General features: G+C 43.8%; 1 protein-coding gene across 1 annotated transcript in view; it reads left to right on the plus strand.

Annotated features, from left to right (window-relative positions):
• Positions 1–1,920: 1,920 nt before the first annotated feature.
• The window catches only part of GSS (glutathione synthetase), a 22,733-nt gene continuing 8,268 nt past the window's right edge, over positions 1,921–16,385 (plus strand). Inside the window, exons 1-10 of the mRNA XM_015425239.1 lie at positions 1,921–1,984; positions 5,429–5,588; positions 6,933–7,078; positions 8,168–8,243; positions 9,081–9,220; positions 9,985–10,101; positions 10,342–10,422; positions 12,815–12,892; positions 13,740–13,806; positions 16,085–16,175. Coding sequence (XP_015280725.1) covers positions 5,460–5,588; positions 6,933–7,078; positions 8,168–8,243; positions 9,081–9,220; positions 9,985–10,101; positions 10,342–10,422; positions 12,815–12,892; positions 13,740–13,806; positions 16,085–16,175 — 925 coding nt within the window. The 5' untranslated portion in view covers positions 1,921–1,984; positions 5,429–5,459. The remainder of the gene's footprint in view (positions 1,985–5,428; positions 5,589–6,932; positions 7,079–8,167; positions 8,244–9,080; positions 9,221–9,984; positions 10,102–10,341; positions 10,423–12,814; positions 12,893–13,739; positions 13,807–16,084; positions 16,176–16,385) is intronic.

Here is a 16,385-nt window from a genome sequence, read left to right on the forward strand (position 1 = left end):
GCTTCCCCCTAGCATCTGATCACGCTGGGGAGCAGGGGTCATTTCCTGCAGGAGTGCACAGGAGCGGAGCTCCGGCAGTAAAGAGCCCAGGAGATGGGCACATGCAACAAGCCCCACCCCCTGCTCCCAGCAGCCCTCAGTCAGAGCAAGACGCAGCCAGGTAAGTTGCACAGCTCCCCCGGCCCCCCGGTCCAAAACAGTCCAGTGGCACCTTTAAGACCAAGTTTTATTCAGGTACAAGCTCTCCCTCTTCTGTGAGGACAGATCTGCACGTTCTCCCCCCCCCCAATAGCTAGCAATCCAAAACAGTGGGTGTTGCCTTCTGACACACTTCCGGTGATGTCAGGGGTGTGTGGCATATGCAAATAAGTCATGCTAATGAGTTATGCTAATGAGCTCCTGCACCTCTTTTTCTATGAAATTACCCCTGCTGGGGAGCATATGCGCGGCGGCTGGGGATCTATCTGATCCCCTGCTGCACTTCTCTTTTGCTGCGGCTCTAAAAAGCCACACTTCCACCCTGGCTTTTCCTGCGGTGTGACCGGGGCCACAGACAGGCAATGGCAAACCACCTCTGTTACTCTCCTCTGCCTTGAAAACCTTACGGGGTTACCATAAGTTGGCTGTGACTTGAGGGTACTTTCCACCACCAATCACCAAACAATTGCCTCAGCAGCTTTTTGAGCCAACCTCCTTCATTAGGCTGCCAACCTCCAGATGGGGCCTGGACATCTTCTGGCTTCTACCTGGTGGAATGAGCTCCCACAGGAGATCAGGGCCCTGCGTCACCTTTTGCAGTTCTGGAGGGCCTGCAAGACGGAGCTCTTCCGCCAGGCTATTAATTAGGGCAGCGGGCATCCCCCCTCTCTTGGCCTCCCCTCAGTGGGTCAGTTTTGTATTATCAACAGACCCCGACTTGTAACAGATAGCATCTGTGACACTTGACTTTGATCTGTATGACAGGATTACTCTATTTTATTGGAATTTTTAATGGTTTTATTTTGTACATATATATTTTGTATATCGGTTATTATCTGATGGAAGCTGCCCTGAGCCTGTTATGTGGAGAGAGCGGGATATAAATCTAATAAATAAATAAATAAATAAATAACTGATCTCCACACTACAGAGAAAAAGGCAGCTTTGGAGGATGAACTCTGTGCCATTACACTTTGCTGGGGGCCCTCCCTTCCCCAAACCCCGCCCTCACCAGGATCCACTCCAAATCTCCAAGAATTTCCCAACCTAGAAACTCTACTCCTTCAGAAGGGATGAGGCTTCTTTTGCTCTTGTCAGTCAACCTCAAACTAGACAGGAAAGCGGCTTATAGTCAGCCCCCCTCACCTGCAGGTGTTGCCCCTCCTGGTTCTTACTTCGCTTGATCGGCCCTCATTCCCCTGTCCGGGATTTCATTTGGCACTTCGGGAGTCATGCGTGACGTGAGAGACCCTCACAACCCACGAAGTGACGTCCCCGCACCTCTGTGACGAGATATAGCGTTACCTCCTCCACCTCCTTTTGGGAACTTGGCCCAAATTATCCGCCTTCCTTCCCAAGGTGCTTCAGTGACAGATGGTGGGCTGAATTCAAACCAGCCGAAGGGGAGGGGATGTATGCAAACAACAGTTCTATGATCTCCGAACACATTAAACCCATGACCAGTCACAAAAGCTATCGCCTTTCCTTTTATCTAAGCCCGCTCTCGAATACGGCACCTAGCCCCAGGCACGCGGGAAAAATTCAGCGGAGAAATAATTGCGACCCAGTGCGACCCGCCTTCTTTTATTGCATTGGTTGTACCCGCCTCCTGGTGTACGGCATTTCTCTACGGCTACTGTCCAAATCTCCTGCCACTCAGCGGAGAAAGACGCCTCCGTTCGTTGATAGGCTGATAGCATAGCCAATCCAGGAAGGAGGCGTCTGGTTCTCGGATCCCGGAGAGTTGAGCGGTCGCGGTCGGGGACTTCCACGAGAGTGGTTTCAGGTACCCGGATATAAGTATGAGGGGGAGGGAGGCGGCTGGAGTCTGGTGTCAGTCCATTTCCTGCGGTTGTGTAGGCGGTTTTGACTCGCTGGGGAGGGGGTAGCGCTCTGAGGGGAGGTTGGGGGTCCTGATAGTAGTCTGCTCTTCACGGGGAGTGGGAGGGACTCTCGGGGCGGACTGGTGCCACTCAGCCCCGTCCGCTCCCCTGAATCCGGTGGGGGTGGACACAACAGGAGCTGAGTAGCCTTTTCTCCCTTAGGGTGTGGGTGGGGGTGGGGGGGGGGGGGGCTGGTAAGGGGACCGGTGACTAAAAGGTAAAGGTCAGCGTTGAAATGTAAGCACGGGCCACAGCTTTCCTAAAAGACTTTGAGAACGAAGCTGTCAAAACGCTTTTTAAAAGTTTTTTTTAATAGTTAGACTGTTGATGGGGAGCGACGGGGGTGGGGCTTTAATCTAGAAAGTAGTTTTATTGATCAAGAGCGAAAGAAGGAACGAGGTGCCTAACATAATTCATGTCCGAGATGGACCAAAAATGACTCAGCATTTGCTGAAAAGCATTTGCTTTTCCGTTTGACAAAGAGCTTTTCTTTTGACTCCCCCCCCCTCCCTTGACTTGCTTTACAGCGCTGGCCTCTGAAGCCTTTGGTAGTTTTGGCAAAGTAGCAAAGCAAAATTCTGGGCAGGGCTATCACCCAGGGAGGTGATGTTTCTCCCCTGTAACAATATTCTGGATTATCTTTCATTGTTTACCTGTACTAATATTGTGAGGAAAAATGCATTATAGAGATGTGTACTGAAATCAAATTTACCTCACAGGCAATTGTGTGCATACTTAGAAAAAAGAACCCCTCCCTAATTTACCTAGAAGGAAAGGGTACAGGGGGCAGGGAGTGGCAAATACCTATGTCATCAAAGCAGAATATGTATTCCTGTTGTTTTTTGCAATTGTTGTTTTAACTTGCGTGATTAAATGACTGGAAGAACCCTTTTGAATGCAGTAAATGGCCTCATTGAGCTGTCATTCTGAACAAGCTCTTCTCATTTAACATGATCACTGTTTTAACATGACAAATCAAGAACCATCTCCTTGGGGCTTAATTGTTCTACTTGTTGGCACATGAATAATGGTAACATATTCATTGCTAATGCATCTTAGTTCTACCCAAGATATATGCCTTGGAACTACATTTAAAAATAAACAAGAATTGACAGACTCCTTTGACATAATTAGAATATTGCATCAATGCAGTTTTTTTTCTGCCTAGCATGACTATATTAACCTGTCCAATATGAACAAACACAGGACTCTCACTGTGTTCTGGGAGCTCATACTAACAATGTCAACTGCTGGATGCAGGCAGGTTATGCAGACACAGCCTAACAGTTGTCACAAAAGAACAGCATGATAAATTGATGACAGTGGGACATTTGCACTGTAGCTCTGTTCATACAAAATGGAGGTGTTACTGGTGGGCGGAAGGCTTGACCCAGGAATGGGAATATCTCCTATTCTGGATGGGCTTGCACTCACCCTAAAGGAGCAGGTTCATAGTTTAGGGATACTGCTCAACCTGGGCCTCCTGTTGAATAAACAGGTGGCAGCAGTGGCCAGGGGTGCTTTCCATGCATTGTAGCTGTGGCTCTTCCTGGGTGGAAAAGGTCTTAATGGTATTATTTAAAACATTTTATGCCAGCTTTCCACCCAAATAGGGTCCCCAAGGTGGGAAAGATGAACACATTTAAACATTAAAACAGCATTTAAAAGAATGTGTAAAATTCAATAAAAGCACAGAAACATACTGTGCATGCCCTACTAACATCTAGATTAGATTACTGCAGTGCACTGTACATGGGGCTGCTCTTGAAACTGTCCATAAACTTAAGAATGATGCATCCAGAATGTTGACTGGAATGTCTCACAGGGACCAAATCACTCTAGTCTTGTTCCATGTACACTGGCTCCCAATATGCATCCAGGCCCTATTCAGGGTGCTGGTATTGACCTTCCAAGCCCTATACAGCTTGGGGCCAGCATATTTTAAGGACTGCCTTCTCCCATATGAAACTTACCCATCCACTCTGGTCATCTCTGAAAGCCTTGTTTCAGGCGCCCCTGCCATCTGAGGGAGATTTCATCTGTCTCCCTCTGTCATCTTCTGCCGGCAAGTGATGATTTTCTTTGTTTTGTTGCGGACCCTGGTTGTAGTGTTCCTATTGTAGAATATTTTACATACAGATTTTTAAATGTGGTTTTAATGCCTTTGTGTTTACAGCTTTTGGGGTGGAAAATTTGTCATAGAACTGTTCTAAACAAATAAATGAAAACGAACAGCAGAGTGTATGTATTATATACATTCTAAGCATGTGAGGGGAAATATTCCATTATTTGAACAAAAAATTAAAACATACATACAGAAACTCCGGATCTAGGTGGGGGGGCTAGTAGTATGAGTACCTGTTTCTTCAATTCCACACCCCTGCTTAAAGGTAAAGGTAAAGGTTCCCTTGCTCGAAAGCCAGTCGAATCCGACTCTAGGGTTGTGGTGCTCATCTCCGTTTCAAAGCCGAAGAGCCAGCACTGTCCGAAGACATTTCCGTGGTCATGTGGCCAGCATGACTAAACACCAAGGCGCATGGAACGCTGTTACCTTCCCACTGAAGTGGTACCTATTTATCTACTTGCAATTTCTTGCTTTCGAACTGCTAGGTTGGCAGGAGCTGGAACTAGAGACGGGAGCTCACTCCGTCATGCGGCATACTTGGGTCTCAAACTGCTGAACTACCAACCTTCCACAGCCTGCAGTTCAGCGTCTTAACCACTTGAGCCACCGCAGCTCCATACCCCTGCTTACAGGATACAAAATCAATGTGTGTTTATTGTATATATTATCTACCTCTTACTGTGTTACTTTCTGCTTTTGTGAGTTGGATGTAGAGGATGGAGGGTTGGCTTTGGATGTATAGTAGCCAAGTTTATCTCTTACTTAGTTGTGAAGCTCATTTGGTCAATTCAGTATCACTTGGCCTAACCTATTTTATGGGATTATTCAGAATATAAACATCTAAGTGTCAGGTGTATAATACAAGCATATCAAATAAATAGTTATGAAGTTCAAAAATAGAGTTGGTGTGAATTCCCTTTTTTCATTATTTATCTGCCCCAAATAGCTCACCAGATCACAATGGGGTTTTTCTGGGCAAGGATTGTTGAAAAGGGCATATTTAGCTTGAGTATCTCCATTGCCAAAGACTGTTGAGATCTGTTAATGACAAAAGAACATCTAGTTTCCAGTGGTTATGTTTTTATTTATATTTATTATTTATTTATTTTCTGCCTGAAAATCCATTTTTCTAAGTCTGTTATAAAAAAAGCTTTTAAAAAGTCCTTTACAAGCTAGAGCTTAATTGTTCTCATGCTTTGTGATTCTTGTTCACTGTTTTCAGTCCTCTAGAGACTTCTTTCTTAGCCTTTGTAATGACTGCTCTTTGGGAAGATATTTTACATAATGACCAGCTCATTCAGTACGTGGCCCCAATTGCAGTGGATGCAGCACTACTTGAAGGCGTTCTAATGAGGACCAAAGATGACCCCAATGCATCTGATGTAAGCTGAAAACTAGATTTCATGCAGATACTTAGACATATCTAGCCTTATGTACCTTGGGATGAAAAAAGAAGGAAAATGAAGAAAGGGAGGATGGGTGTTCCAGCCCAGTTACATCACACTTTCTTGGCCTTGTCCTAAACTGCCAGATGATACTGTGTAGTGTCATGCTGCCATCTCACCACCTATAAAACTGACCCATTTTGTCCTTTGGTATTGCATAATGTATGTGTATGGCTTGGTAATATGGACCAACGGTCATTTATGCAGACTTGTCTACACTTAACAGTAGGTTTGACTTCTACTGTGTGATGCTGTGAAATAGACATGAAATACTTTTCTCCATGTGGCTAGGTAATGTGAACTGGGCAGTATGTGTGGAGATATGGTTGCTGACTCGCTGCATGTACTATTCAGATTGCACAAATCATTCTCAAAATGAACATGGTGGTGGGTAAACTGAGGACCACATAGGGTTGCCAGGTCTGGGTTGGAAAATACCTGGAGACTTTGTGGGTGGAACTGGGAGAGGGCGGAGTTTGGGGAGGGGAGGGGCCTCAGCATGGTACAATGCCATAGAGTCCACCCTTCAAAGCAGCCATTTTCTCCAGGGGAGCTGATCTCTGTCAGCTGGAGATCAGTTGTAAAAGCAGGAGATCCCCAGGCTCCACCTGGAGGCTGGCAACCCTGGGACCACAGCAGGTGTGATGCTGGGAGATCATCTTCATAGCATCTTTTAAAGGGAAGTAGCAGCCTGGGCTTTCGTACCTGGAGTGGTGGGGGTGGGAAGGTGTTGCCAACCGAAATACCTTCTCTTTACTCATTTTCCCCTTTCCAGGGCTAACAGCAGCCCGAGGGGATTGATTTTGGTTAGTAAAACTATGCAGGCCAAAAGGTTAGACATAGACTCCCTTCTCCCCCTCCCGCCCCGCCCCATACAATAGCCTCGATACTTGCAATTCCAATTTTACCTTATATGATTTTGTACTTTCTGATCTGTAATTACCAGATTTCCGTGTGTGTGCGCGCGCTAGTAAAGGCTTGTCTGTCAATAGCCTTGATACAGATTGGGGCCCTATATAGCTGCTGTTTCCTTTTCTAAATTAAAAAAAAAACAACCTGGAAAGATATGATAATGATCTTAGTTTATATAAACCAACATTTTAGTTCCTTGGGCGCCTCTCTTGTGTTAATCCTATACTAGTAAGACTGGTTACTGTTGCTATGGTGTTGTCTACCTCCAGGGCTCAGGATTTGCAACATCACTACATGTGTTAAGCAGATTCCCTGTGCAAAGGGAGTGTAAGATAGTAGTTGATACATCCATTACTATCCCTTTAACAGGTTGTGAATTATGCTCCCTTTACACTGCTCCCATCTGTAGTACCAAGTGGCCTCCTTGAGCAAGCCTATTCAGTGCAGCAAGATTTTAATCTACTTGTGGATGAAGTTAGCCAAAATACAGAATTTCTGGAGTCCACTCTTGCCAGGTATATATATCATAATATAATATATTTAAATAATATCTTGAATGGAAGCCTTCCATTAATCATGGATGTATTTCTTGCTTTATTTGTATCTCTCAACCCTACATTCCTCGGTGACTTCCAGTCATTCATGTCCTTGCCCCCTCTTGAAGGGCATTTAACTTCTTGAACATAAATTACTGGAAAACAGCAGTATATTCTGGCATTTCTCAGAGCTACATCAAATATAGCACATTGTTTTAACATCTTATTCACAGAGCCTCTGCATCTATGCAAAAGGTACTTTGCTTACCTCCTTAGGTAAAATTTTGTGAGAAGAAATTCAGCCTATCATGTAGCTATTAAAAGACCCTGATGCTGGGAAAGATTTAAGGTCAAAGAAGACGGGGACGGCAAAGGATGAGATGGTTAGACAGTGTCATAGATGCAACGAACATGAAGTTGAGCCAACTTCAGAGGACGGCGAAAGACCAGAAGGCCTGGCGTGATCTGGTCCATGGGGTCGTGAAGAGTCGGACGCGACTGTGCAACTGAACAACAACAAAAAGAAGTTTTGGAAGTAAATTAGGATATTTTAATTCTGTAGAGCAAGGCATGCATGATTCAGACAATGGCAAACTATGGGGTCCTGGGACTCTTTTACCTGTCATGCAAGGAGACTTTCATGGTTCACCATAATTTGTCATTGCACCTGAACCACAAACTGTGGTTTGTTTCTACCTTACGAAGTAAGATTCCAACCCAGAATTTAGAACCTTGATTTGTAGAGTACAGAGTGTAGTTTGGACATAATGACAGACTGTGATGGGTGTTATTGTACCTGAACCATGCTCAAGGTTCTCTTCTAGCACTGTGACCCCGTCATTTATGTCAAGTGAGTCCATTTGATTTCTTGGTACTTGCTGCTCCTGCTCTCAGGGTTGCAGCATAGATTACATCTTATTGCCATTGCTACCGAGGTCAGAATTTTGAATCTTTTGGAGAAAAAAAATATTATTTTGTGAAGTTGTTTCAATAAGAGATCATTTAGATAACTTTTTGTGACAGCAGTCTTAAATGCTGCATATGGTCTTCCTCTTCTGTCCTTCCTAGTACTGTCAAAGTGGATAACTTCACAGCTCAGCTTTTTAAAATCTACAAGCAAGTACTGAAAGAAGGAGTTGCTCAGGTATGCCATACAAAAGTTCTTGTTGCTAAATTTTCTCTTTACCATGTTGTAATTCTATCATCCGTAAGACACATGTGTATATCTGAATTGTTCCGTTGACATAGGTACATTTATACCTAGGGCATAAGCCAAGGCAGAAGTTACTCCCATGGGAGGCATGTATCTAATTCTAGTCCCTTTAACTGTTTCTGGTGGGCACTGATGGAAGCAGTCTCAAAACTGAGTGGCACTTAACACAGCTTTCCAATACAGTAGCTTTCTTTGTTGTCTGAATAAAAGATGTTAGGGGCTTCATGAGAAGATAACTGTTTATTGGTAAATCCAGTACTAGAGACACATGTACAATTTGTGTCAGGAATGGACGCCAATACTAGGGCCTCTGACTTATACTAGAATCAAACATCCCCCCGGTAAGCATGAGCCAATGGATACATCTCGCACACACGGGCAATAGCAAGCAGGTAAAGCAAAAGCCGTTAACTTTCCCAGCCGAGTAAAACTGCAGCTGGAGCATCTACAAGGTCAAGCATAAGATAGCAAAGAGTTGGTGAGCCAGGGAGAGCTGAGACAGAAAACGGGAGGGAACCCCTCCACATTCCAAACCTATGACAGGGCTACCTGACAGATGTTTTACTTAGCACTTGACACATTATATTGCCAATGTAATTTTCAGTTGAATGCAGAAGCATTGTGTTACAATTTCCAAAAGGGCTAAACCATGAACATGTGAATCCACTCATTGCAGTGGCAGATGCAAGTCAACAAATAAGTTGCATGATAGAGTGCTTTGTGATGCCTGGCAGTGATGGCTACTACACCTCTTTCTGTCTTGTTCAGTCTGTGGTTTTAGGAATCAATCGCTCTGACTACATGTTTGATCATGGCGCAGATAGCACTCCAGCTCTAAAGCAAGTAGAAATCAATACCATTGCTGCCAGCTTTGGAGGACTTGCATCACGGACTGCTGCAGTACATCGGTATGTTGCTGGCAAACTGGGAGGCTCTTGTTGCAATCCTAAGCAGAGTTACACCCCTTAGACTTCAGTGGATTTAGAATGGTGTAACTCTCTTTAGGATTGCACTGTGTTGCATATTCTCAGCAGTGTAACTTATTGTTAGTGTACAGAAAATCCAATCCATGTCTTACATGTCCATGCACTTTATTTAGTCAGGGTTGTATATTATTCTGCTATTATAGGCAGGGGCAATAAGGTGGATGGAAGATTCTGAAGCCCCTCCCTTCATCCCCTGGAAATTCTGTTCAGTCACTTCTCTTACTTCTGAGGTTTCATCTATGTGTTTTCAAACTTATTTGACAACCTAATACATGCTTCTTAAAAATGAAAGCTGAACTCAGAATGCTGAATTCTGTCCCTGATGCCAATTTCTTTAGTGCAATTGTAAAAGACCTGTGTAAAATTAGTCCTGAATATAGGGATCCTAATCTTCTCAGGTCACTTCTTCTGTTTCATTTTGTACAAATTATCATTAATTTGTACACACACATGCATAAATAGCAGTGGGAACCCTCTATGGATTTATTATATACATACAGTATTGATTTATTTAGAATATTTATGTACCCTGGATCAGTGTAATGTCATCCCAGTGGGCATATCCTGATAACAAACAGTCTATCACATCTTGCACTCTAGAATGTGGTTCTTGCTTAACTACAAGGTTATATACATTAATTGTACTCTGAATTGTTGTGTCACATACATTTGCTTCACTATCACAGTCACGTGTTGAATGTTTTGGGGAAGTCCAAGGAAGCTTCAAAACTACTGACCAATAATCCATCCAAAGGGATCTCCATGGGCATTGCAAAAGCTTGGGAACTCTATGGTTCAGACAGGTAAGAAAGATCCTGCACTCTCCAATGTGTACCTGCATGGCAGATACTTAGGCATATATTTTCACACAGTGGTCCAATGTAACTTCTAAGGGTCACTGTGAAAAGGACATCTACAATACTGATTTTTACTGTCTTTTGTGTTTTTCGTTTTTCCCCCTTTAGCTTTAATTAACTTTTTACATTGCTTGTGTTTCTTTCCTGTTTTCCACACACACAAAAAGTGATGCATGTTTGTTTCAGGGCAGTGGTAATGTTCTTGGTTGAAGAAACTCAGAGGAATATTTTTGACCAACGCTGTGTAGAAAATGAGCTGTGGAAGAGGTAATTGTCTAATAGTCCCGTAAAGTTGATCTGTGTCTTTCTATGTAGCAGAACTATTAAGAGCAGCCCTTGACTCTCCCACTGAAATTAATAGGTTTTTTAAAGTGTTTAACTCTGCCTGAATTGTTCTCAGTGTGATGCTTACACACATGTAAAGTCACCTTGCAGTGGAAAAACTTGCTTTTTAATTTTCTGCATAGAAATACACTGCATTTTATATACAGCTGCTTCTGTCTTACTGTACCTAGACAGTAAAACAGGGGTCCACAACTTTTCCAGCCTGCGGGCACCTTTGGAATTCTGACAGAGGGTGGTGGGTACAACTACAAAATGGCTGCCATGGGTGGCAGAACCAGCCACAAAATACCAGGGAGAGAGGTTATGTGTAACTCTGATAGTAGGTCTTCAACATTTCAAGCAGAAACTGTGTTTAACAGGATGCCTTTTAAAATTAATATATTGTTTAAAATATTTTCTTGCATACACACAGTTTAAATATACATATTGAATTAGCTAAAAGAATCATAATCTGGCAGAATATGTCTTTGTTTTACAGGCATCTAATGCAGTTATGCAAAAGGAAAAATAAATGCTTTTTCTTCTGCCAGTTGCTTTACATGACTCCTTCACTCATGTGTCCAGCCATTGGATGCAATCACATGCACAATTAGCCGCGCCATAGGAGCGAATGCTGGGCAGATTTAAAGGGCGCAATCAGACACAAACATCTGGGAAGCGCCCCGCACCCGTCGGCAACCCGTTTTGCTCCGCCGCAGAAGCGGAGTAAAAAGACACCAGGGAAAGTCTGGCAGCAAACGGGTTGCTACGGGCTACGGATGGACTTTCCCCTGTCTGATCACTGCAACGCGCTCTCATGGCGTCAGGATGGCCTGATCAGGCCATCCCAACTCTGTGCTGTTCCCCCCCCTCTCAGTATGCACATCATTGCACACTCCATAGCGAGCCCTCAGTGCTGAGATGTGATTCATCGATTCCCCGTTTAAGTGCATCAGGAAAAACAACAACAACAACCCCAACTCACCCATGGTTGCGTCCGATCTTGCAGTGGCGGGCCGCCACCCCAGCTCGCAGCTTCAAAGGACTGTGTGATAGTGCAACTGCAGGTCAGATTCCTCCAGGGGAAATAGCCTCGCTCCCCCCTTCCCGTGTTATCTCACACATGTGACTGCCACCATTTTTAACCTTTGTTATTATTTGTAAAAATGACAGTTGGTGCTGAAGAGCTCTTTGCCCATGTGCACAGTAAGAGAGCAACTCTGGCCAGATTTTGATAGAACATAAATGATTTTTTTAAGTGACTGAAATTTGATGTAGTGGTGTTATTATCAACTTCCACCTGAATTATCAAAATACATTAAAACTGGGAAGATCTGACAACCTCAATAGAAGTTCACGTAAAGTGCATTAAGCACTTTAGCTGCGCAGCCCAATTCTGTTTAATCAGAATTGTCCTGCTGGGTTTTTAGAATATCAGTCTGATGTTTAAACAGAGGTAGTGTGATACAAAGCTTGACCAAAATGGTCTCTACACCAACCCTCCACCTGACACACTTGCTTGTTGGGCCCATTCATTTATAAGGTTATAGAACATAATTTAGGAGTGTTGACAGCTGTTAGCAGCCAAGTTATCTAAGAAACTAGATGCTAAGGCACCATAGCCTCCTGGCAAAGGATTTTCTTTCAGCTCACTCCTCTAGAAACAAAGTTCTGTCTCCCCTGTTTTACTGTTTTCTCCTGTCCTCACTCAAAAGGCAGACTCTTGGACCTCAGAAGTCTCCTGAGACAGAACTTCTCCAACCTAACTCTCTGGAGACACAAACTCTATCTAACTAAAACTGAGCGAGTCTCCTTTTATCGCTCTCACTCCCCATTCCCATCAGGCTTCTCCAGCCCTTCTATAGATCCTGATTGGCTGCTAGCTGCTCTGCTTACACATCAAACAGGACTGAAGAGGACTGGTGTCTTTCAGAAAAGGGCAGGACCGTTGCTCATCTTTCACAAGCATAAATGTCAAGAACTCAAAAAGCGCCACCTGGCCCTGGCCACTTTCTAAAAACCTTGACAGGTGCCAGAGGGCCCCAAGTTGCCCCGAGGTGCCATGCTGGGGACCTCTGCTCTCAAATATAGTGCAGTTACAACAAATTGCGCACCACTTGGCCATTGGTGTTAGAAGGCTTTAGTTTGACCATGTTTGCCATCTTGTATTACAGTAGCACTGTTGTTTATGGTACCAATGATTCTTTTTTGACAGTTGGTTTGATTCTGCACACCTTTCCTTAAGTCATTGTTGAGCTCTGACAGTTATATATAACTTAACTTGAAGATATCTATTGTTGCAAATTTCAGTGCCTTTGTCACTTGTTTCCTAAAGGAATATCCGGGTGATCCGGCGGAGGTTTAAAGATGTGTTTGAAAAGGCATCTTTGGATAATGACAAGAGGTTACATATGTAAGTATTTCCCACAGATGTGCCACTGAGTTGGGCAAGCACACCATGACCACTTGTGAACTTCTGCCATTTATAGTGTTGCCACTTGTGCCAAAAATAACACACATTAATTTTAGTGCCAGATGTTTCCAGGTATTCACATGTTCCCCCTTAATGTGGGCTGTAATGTGTTCCAGTGGTTAGCTAAATAATGACTATGTTTACTATCTCTCTGTACTTCATACAGTTGTTGTGAAGATAAAATGGGAAGGGGACCATGTATGTCTCCCTGAGCCTTTTAGGAAAAGAGCAGGATAACCAGTGATAACCAGAAATGTCTGTAGAATGTATTGCAATTAATCCTTTGTGGGGTTTACACTGGAATCTTGACTGCTTAGAAACAGGAGTTCTTTAGTACCTTAAAGTCTAACAACCCCCCCCCCCCCAATCATAAGCTGCTGTGATGGGATGGAGCCCACTTCACAGAAGCTTATGCTGGAATAAAAAATTTTTAGTCTTTAAAGCGCTATAGGACTCTTGCTTATTTTTGTAACAGTATATTGAAATGGTGACTCCTGTGGGATCAATGGCATGGATCCTTCTCCCTATCCTTCCACTCCACGGAGCAAAGTTTATTTATTCATTGAAATATTTATACCTTTCCTTTTGGCTCAATTTCGAAGCCTTCTTCCAGTCTAAGAGCCCTTCCTCAAACTTAAGTGGCTCTTCTGTTGGAGGAAGAGTCCATAGGCTGGAGGAAGGCTTCTAGGAGGGTAGTTGGATTCACCCCTTGACTGCTGAGAGTTGCTGATTAGCTATTGATATCATGGCCCGTGTTGATTTTGTTTTTAATTGTCTTTCATTCCAGAGATGGGGAAGAAGTTGCAGTGGTATACTATAGAGAAGGTTATGTGCCAAAGAGTTACAATAAACAGGTCTGTACTATTGTTTTGAATCTTTAATTGCATTAGATGTGAACCTGTCATAGGCAGAGTTAAGTTTCCAATGTAAATTTAATACACTGAGAACTCTTCAGTTTAAAGAAGAAGAGATTGGATTTATACCCCGCCCTTCACTACCCAAAGGAGTCTCAGAGCGGCTTACAAACTCACTTCCCTTCTCCTCCCCACAACAGACACCCCATGAGGTAGGTGGGGCTGAGAGAGCTCTGACAGAAACGGCTCTTTTTCAAGGACAGCTGTGCCAGAACTATGGTTTGCCCAAGGTCATCCAAGCCAGGTGCAAGTGGAGGAGTGGGGAATCAAACCCTGTTCTCTAAGATTAGAGTCTGTGCACTTAATCACTACAGCAAACTGGTAGGATCTCCATGGCATAGTCAGTCTTTCAGTGAGGGGGCAACTCATCCGCTTCCCTTTCTTAAAAAACCCTCCCTAGGTCCCTATATTCCGGACGGATGGCGTTCAGTTCCTCTCACACCAAACAAACCCTCTCGGATGCAGGACAGCGCTCTTCCCCCCAGCTGTGCTCTTTGCAACGGGGGTCTAAAAAAGTTAGTGTTCCTTGGCTCCATTGTACATAGGGGTCGTGGGCTGCAAGCCAAGGGTTTCCTAGCACCATACGGAACTGGGCAGTGGGGTGTACAATAAATGACTGGTGTTCCCAATGTCCCCAAAACCCCACGGATAACTCAGTAGTTTGATATTGACATGACTGCATGGTAGTTCCGTCAGTCTGGGTGAGAACTACTGGCTCCTTTAGTTTAATCACCCCAGCTCCCAGTCCTGTAACTAACGTGGGGCTTATTAAGTCTCGGGAACACCCTGAGTTAATTAAAGCCCTCACCCATATTTGGGTCCTGGCTTCTGGGTGCAAAATAGTCACAGCTGTTTATGCTGACAAGATTTCTTTTCCCTACCTAATTTTATTGGAACACCAACATTTTGGTTAATAGAAGCAGCAACTTACTTTTATGTCTGTAGAACATTAACTCTCCTACTTGACATTGCAGAGCTTGAAAAATTACAGAGGGCAACCAAGATGATTAGGGGGTTGGAGCACCTTCCCTATGAGGAAAGGCTGAAGAGTCTGGGGCTTTTCCATTTAAAAAAGAGACAACTATGGGGAGATATGGTCGAGTTAAATAAAATTATGCATGGGGTAGCAAGAATGGACAAAGGAATTTTTTTCTCCCTCTCCCAAAATTCTAGAACTCTAGGGAATCCAATGAAGCTGGTGGACAGTAGATTCAAGAAAGACATAAGGAAATACTTCTTTACACAAAGAGTGATTAAAATGTGGAATTCTCTGTCAGAGGATGTAGTGATGGCCACAGGAATAAACAGGTTTAAAAAGGGATTGGATAGATTCATGGAGGATGGGTCTGTCAGTATGGTGACTGAGGGGAAGCTCCACATTCAGAGACACTAAACCTCTGAATCCTAGTGCCAGGAGGCTACATCAGGGGAACATCTCAGCCTCTATGCACCGTTTTTGGCCCTCCAGTGGTTGGCCACTGTGTGAGACAGGATGCTGGACTGGACCACTGGTCTCATCCAGCAGAGCTCTTCATATGTTCTTATGAGATTCTGGCTTTTGGATTGCATTGATAAATATGTGATCTGAAGCTAAAATGGAGGTTTTCAGTTGTGAGTGGGATGTGGGTTTACTGCAAGAGCATAACTAATGGCTCTTTGAACTGACTCTCACATCCTGTTGGTAGCCTACCACAGATTAACAAAAGTGGAGCCTTTTCAGCCACTTCCCCAGTCTGTGCTCTGGAAAATGCTCAGAGGTTTTTGCTATGCTTCTTTCTGCCATATGTTAAACAGTAATGCCATGTGTTGTTCTGCTTTTTTTTTACCCTACTTATCAATTTCCCTCTTCCGAAAGAGGTGCCCACCAGAACATATAACCAGTTTTGGTCCCCCTCCGTGCTCTCAGATGAATAACATCCTGAGATGGCCTCAGAGAGTTCCCATGCGAACAAAAGGATCCTCTGACAAAGATGCTGCCCTCTTCCCAGGGTCACTTTATTAAAGAATGCATCAACAGCCATCCTGAGTCAATGAAGGATACTATTATGCATGTATGAAAGTGCTGTATTAATGGTCTGATTCAGTCTATCTTGCTAATAGTGCTGCTTCTGACTGGCAGCAGCTCTCCAGCATTTTAGACAAGCTAAAACCTGCCACCTGAGAGCCTTTAACTGGAGGTGCTGGGGATTAAACCTGGAACCTTCTGCATAAACAACAGGGTGCTCTACCACTGAGCCACAGTCCCTATCAGATTATTCTGGATGGTTCTTCTTCCTCTTGGAGCAATTTGTATTCCAGAAAGTTCCCCAGTATGTAATAAAAGAACTTAGCATTGAGTAGTGACTATTAATTTCTGGTCTGGAATGTACAGTTGTCAAATATCAATGGTTCTGATTAAAAACTCCTAAATAAAGAATAGATGCCTACACTGGAAACTAGTCTGAGATTAATTATTTTTGTTTGCCCTAAGAACTGGGAAGCACGGTTGTTGCTGGAAAGGTCCAGAGCAGTGAAGTGCC

Source organism: Gekko japonicus, unplaced genomic scaffold (assembly GCF_001447785.1).
Source record: "Gekko japonicus isolate JY-2015 unplaced genomic scaffold, Gekko_japonicus_V1.1 scaffold2, whole genome shotgun sequence".
In the NCBI taxonomy this organism is placed as follows: Eukaryota; Metazoa; Chordata; class Lepidosauria; order Squamata; family Gekkonidae; genus Gekko; species Gekko japonicus.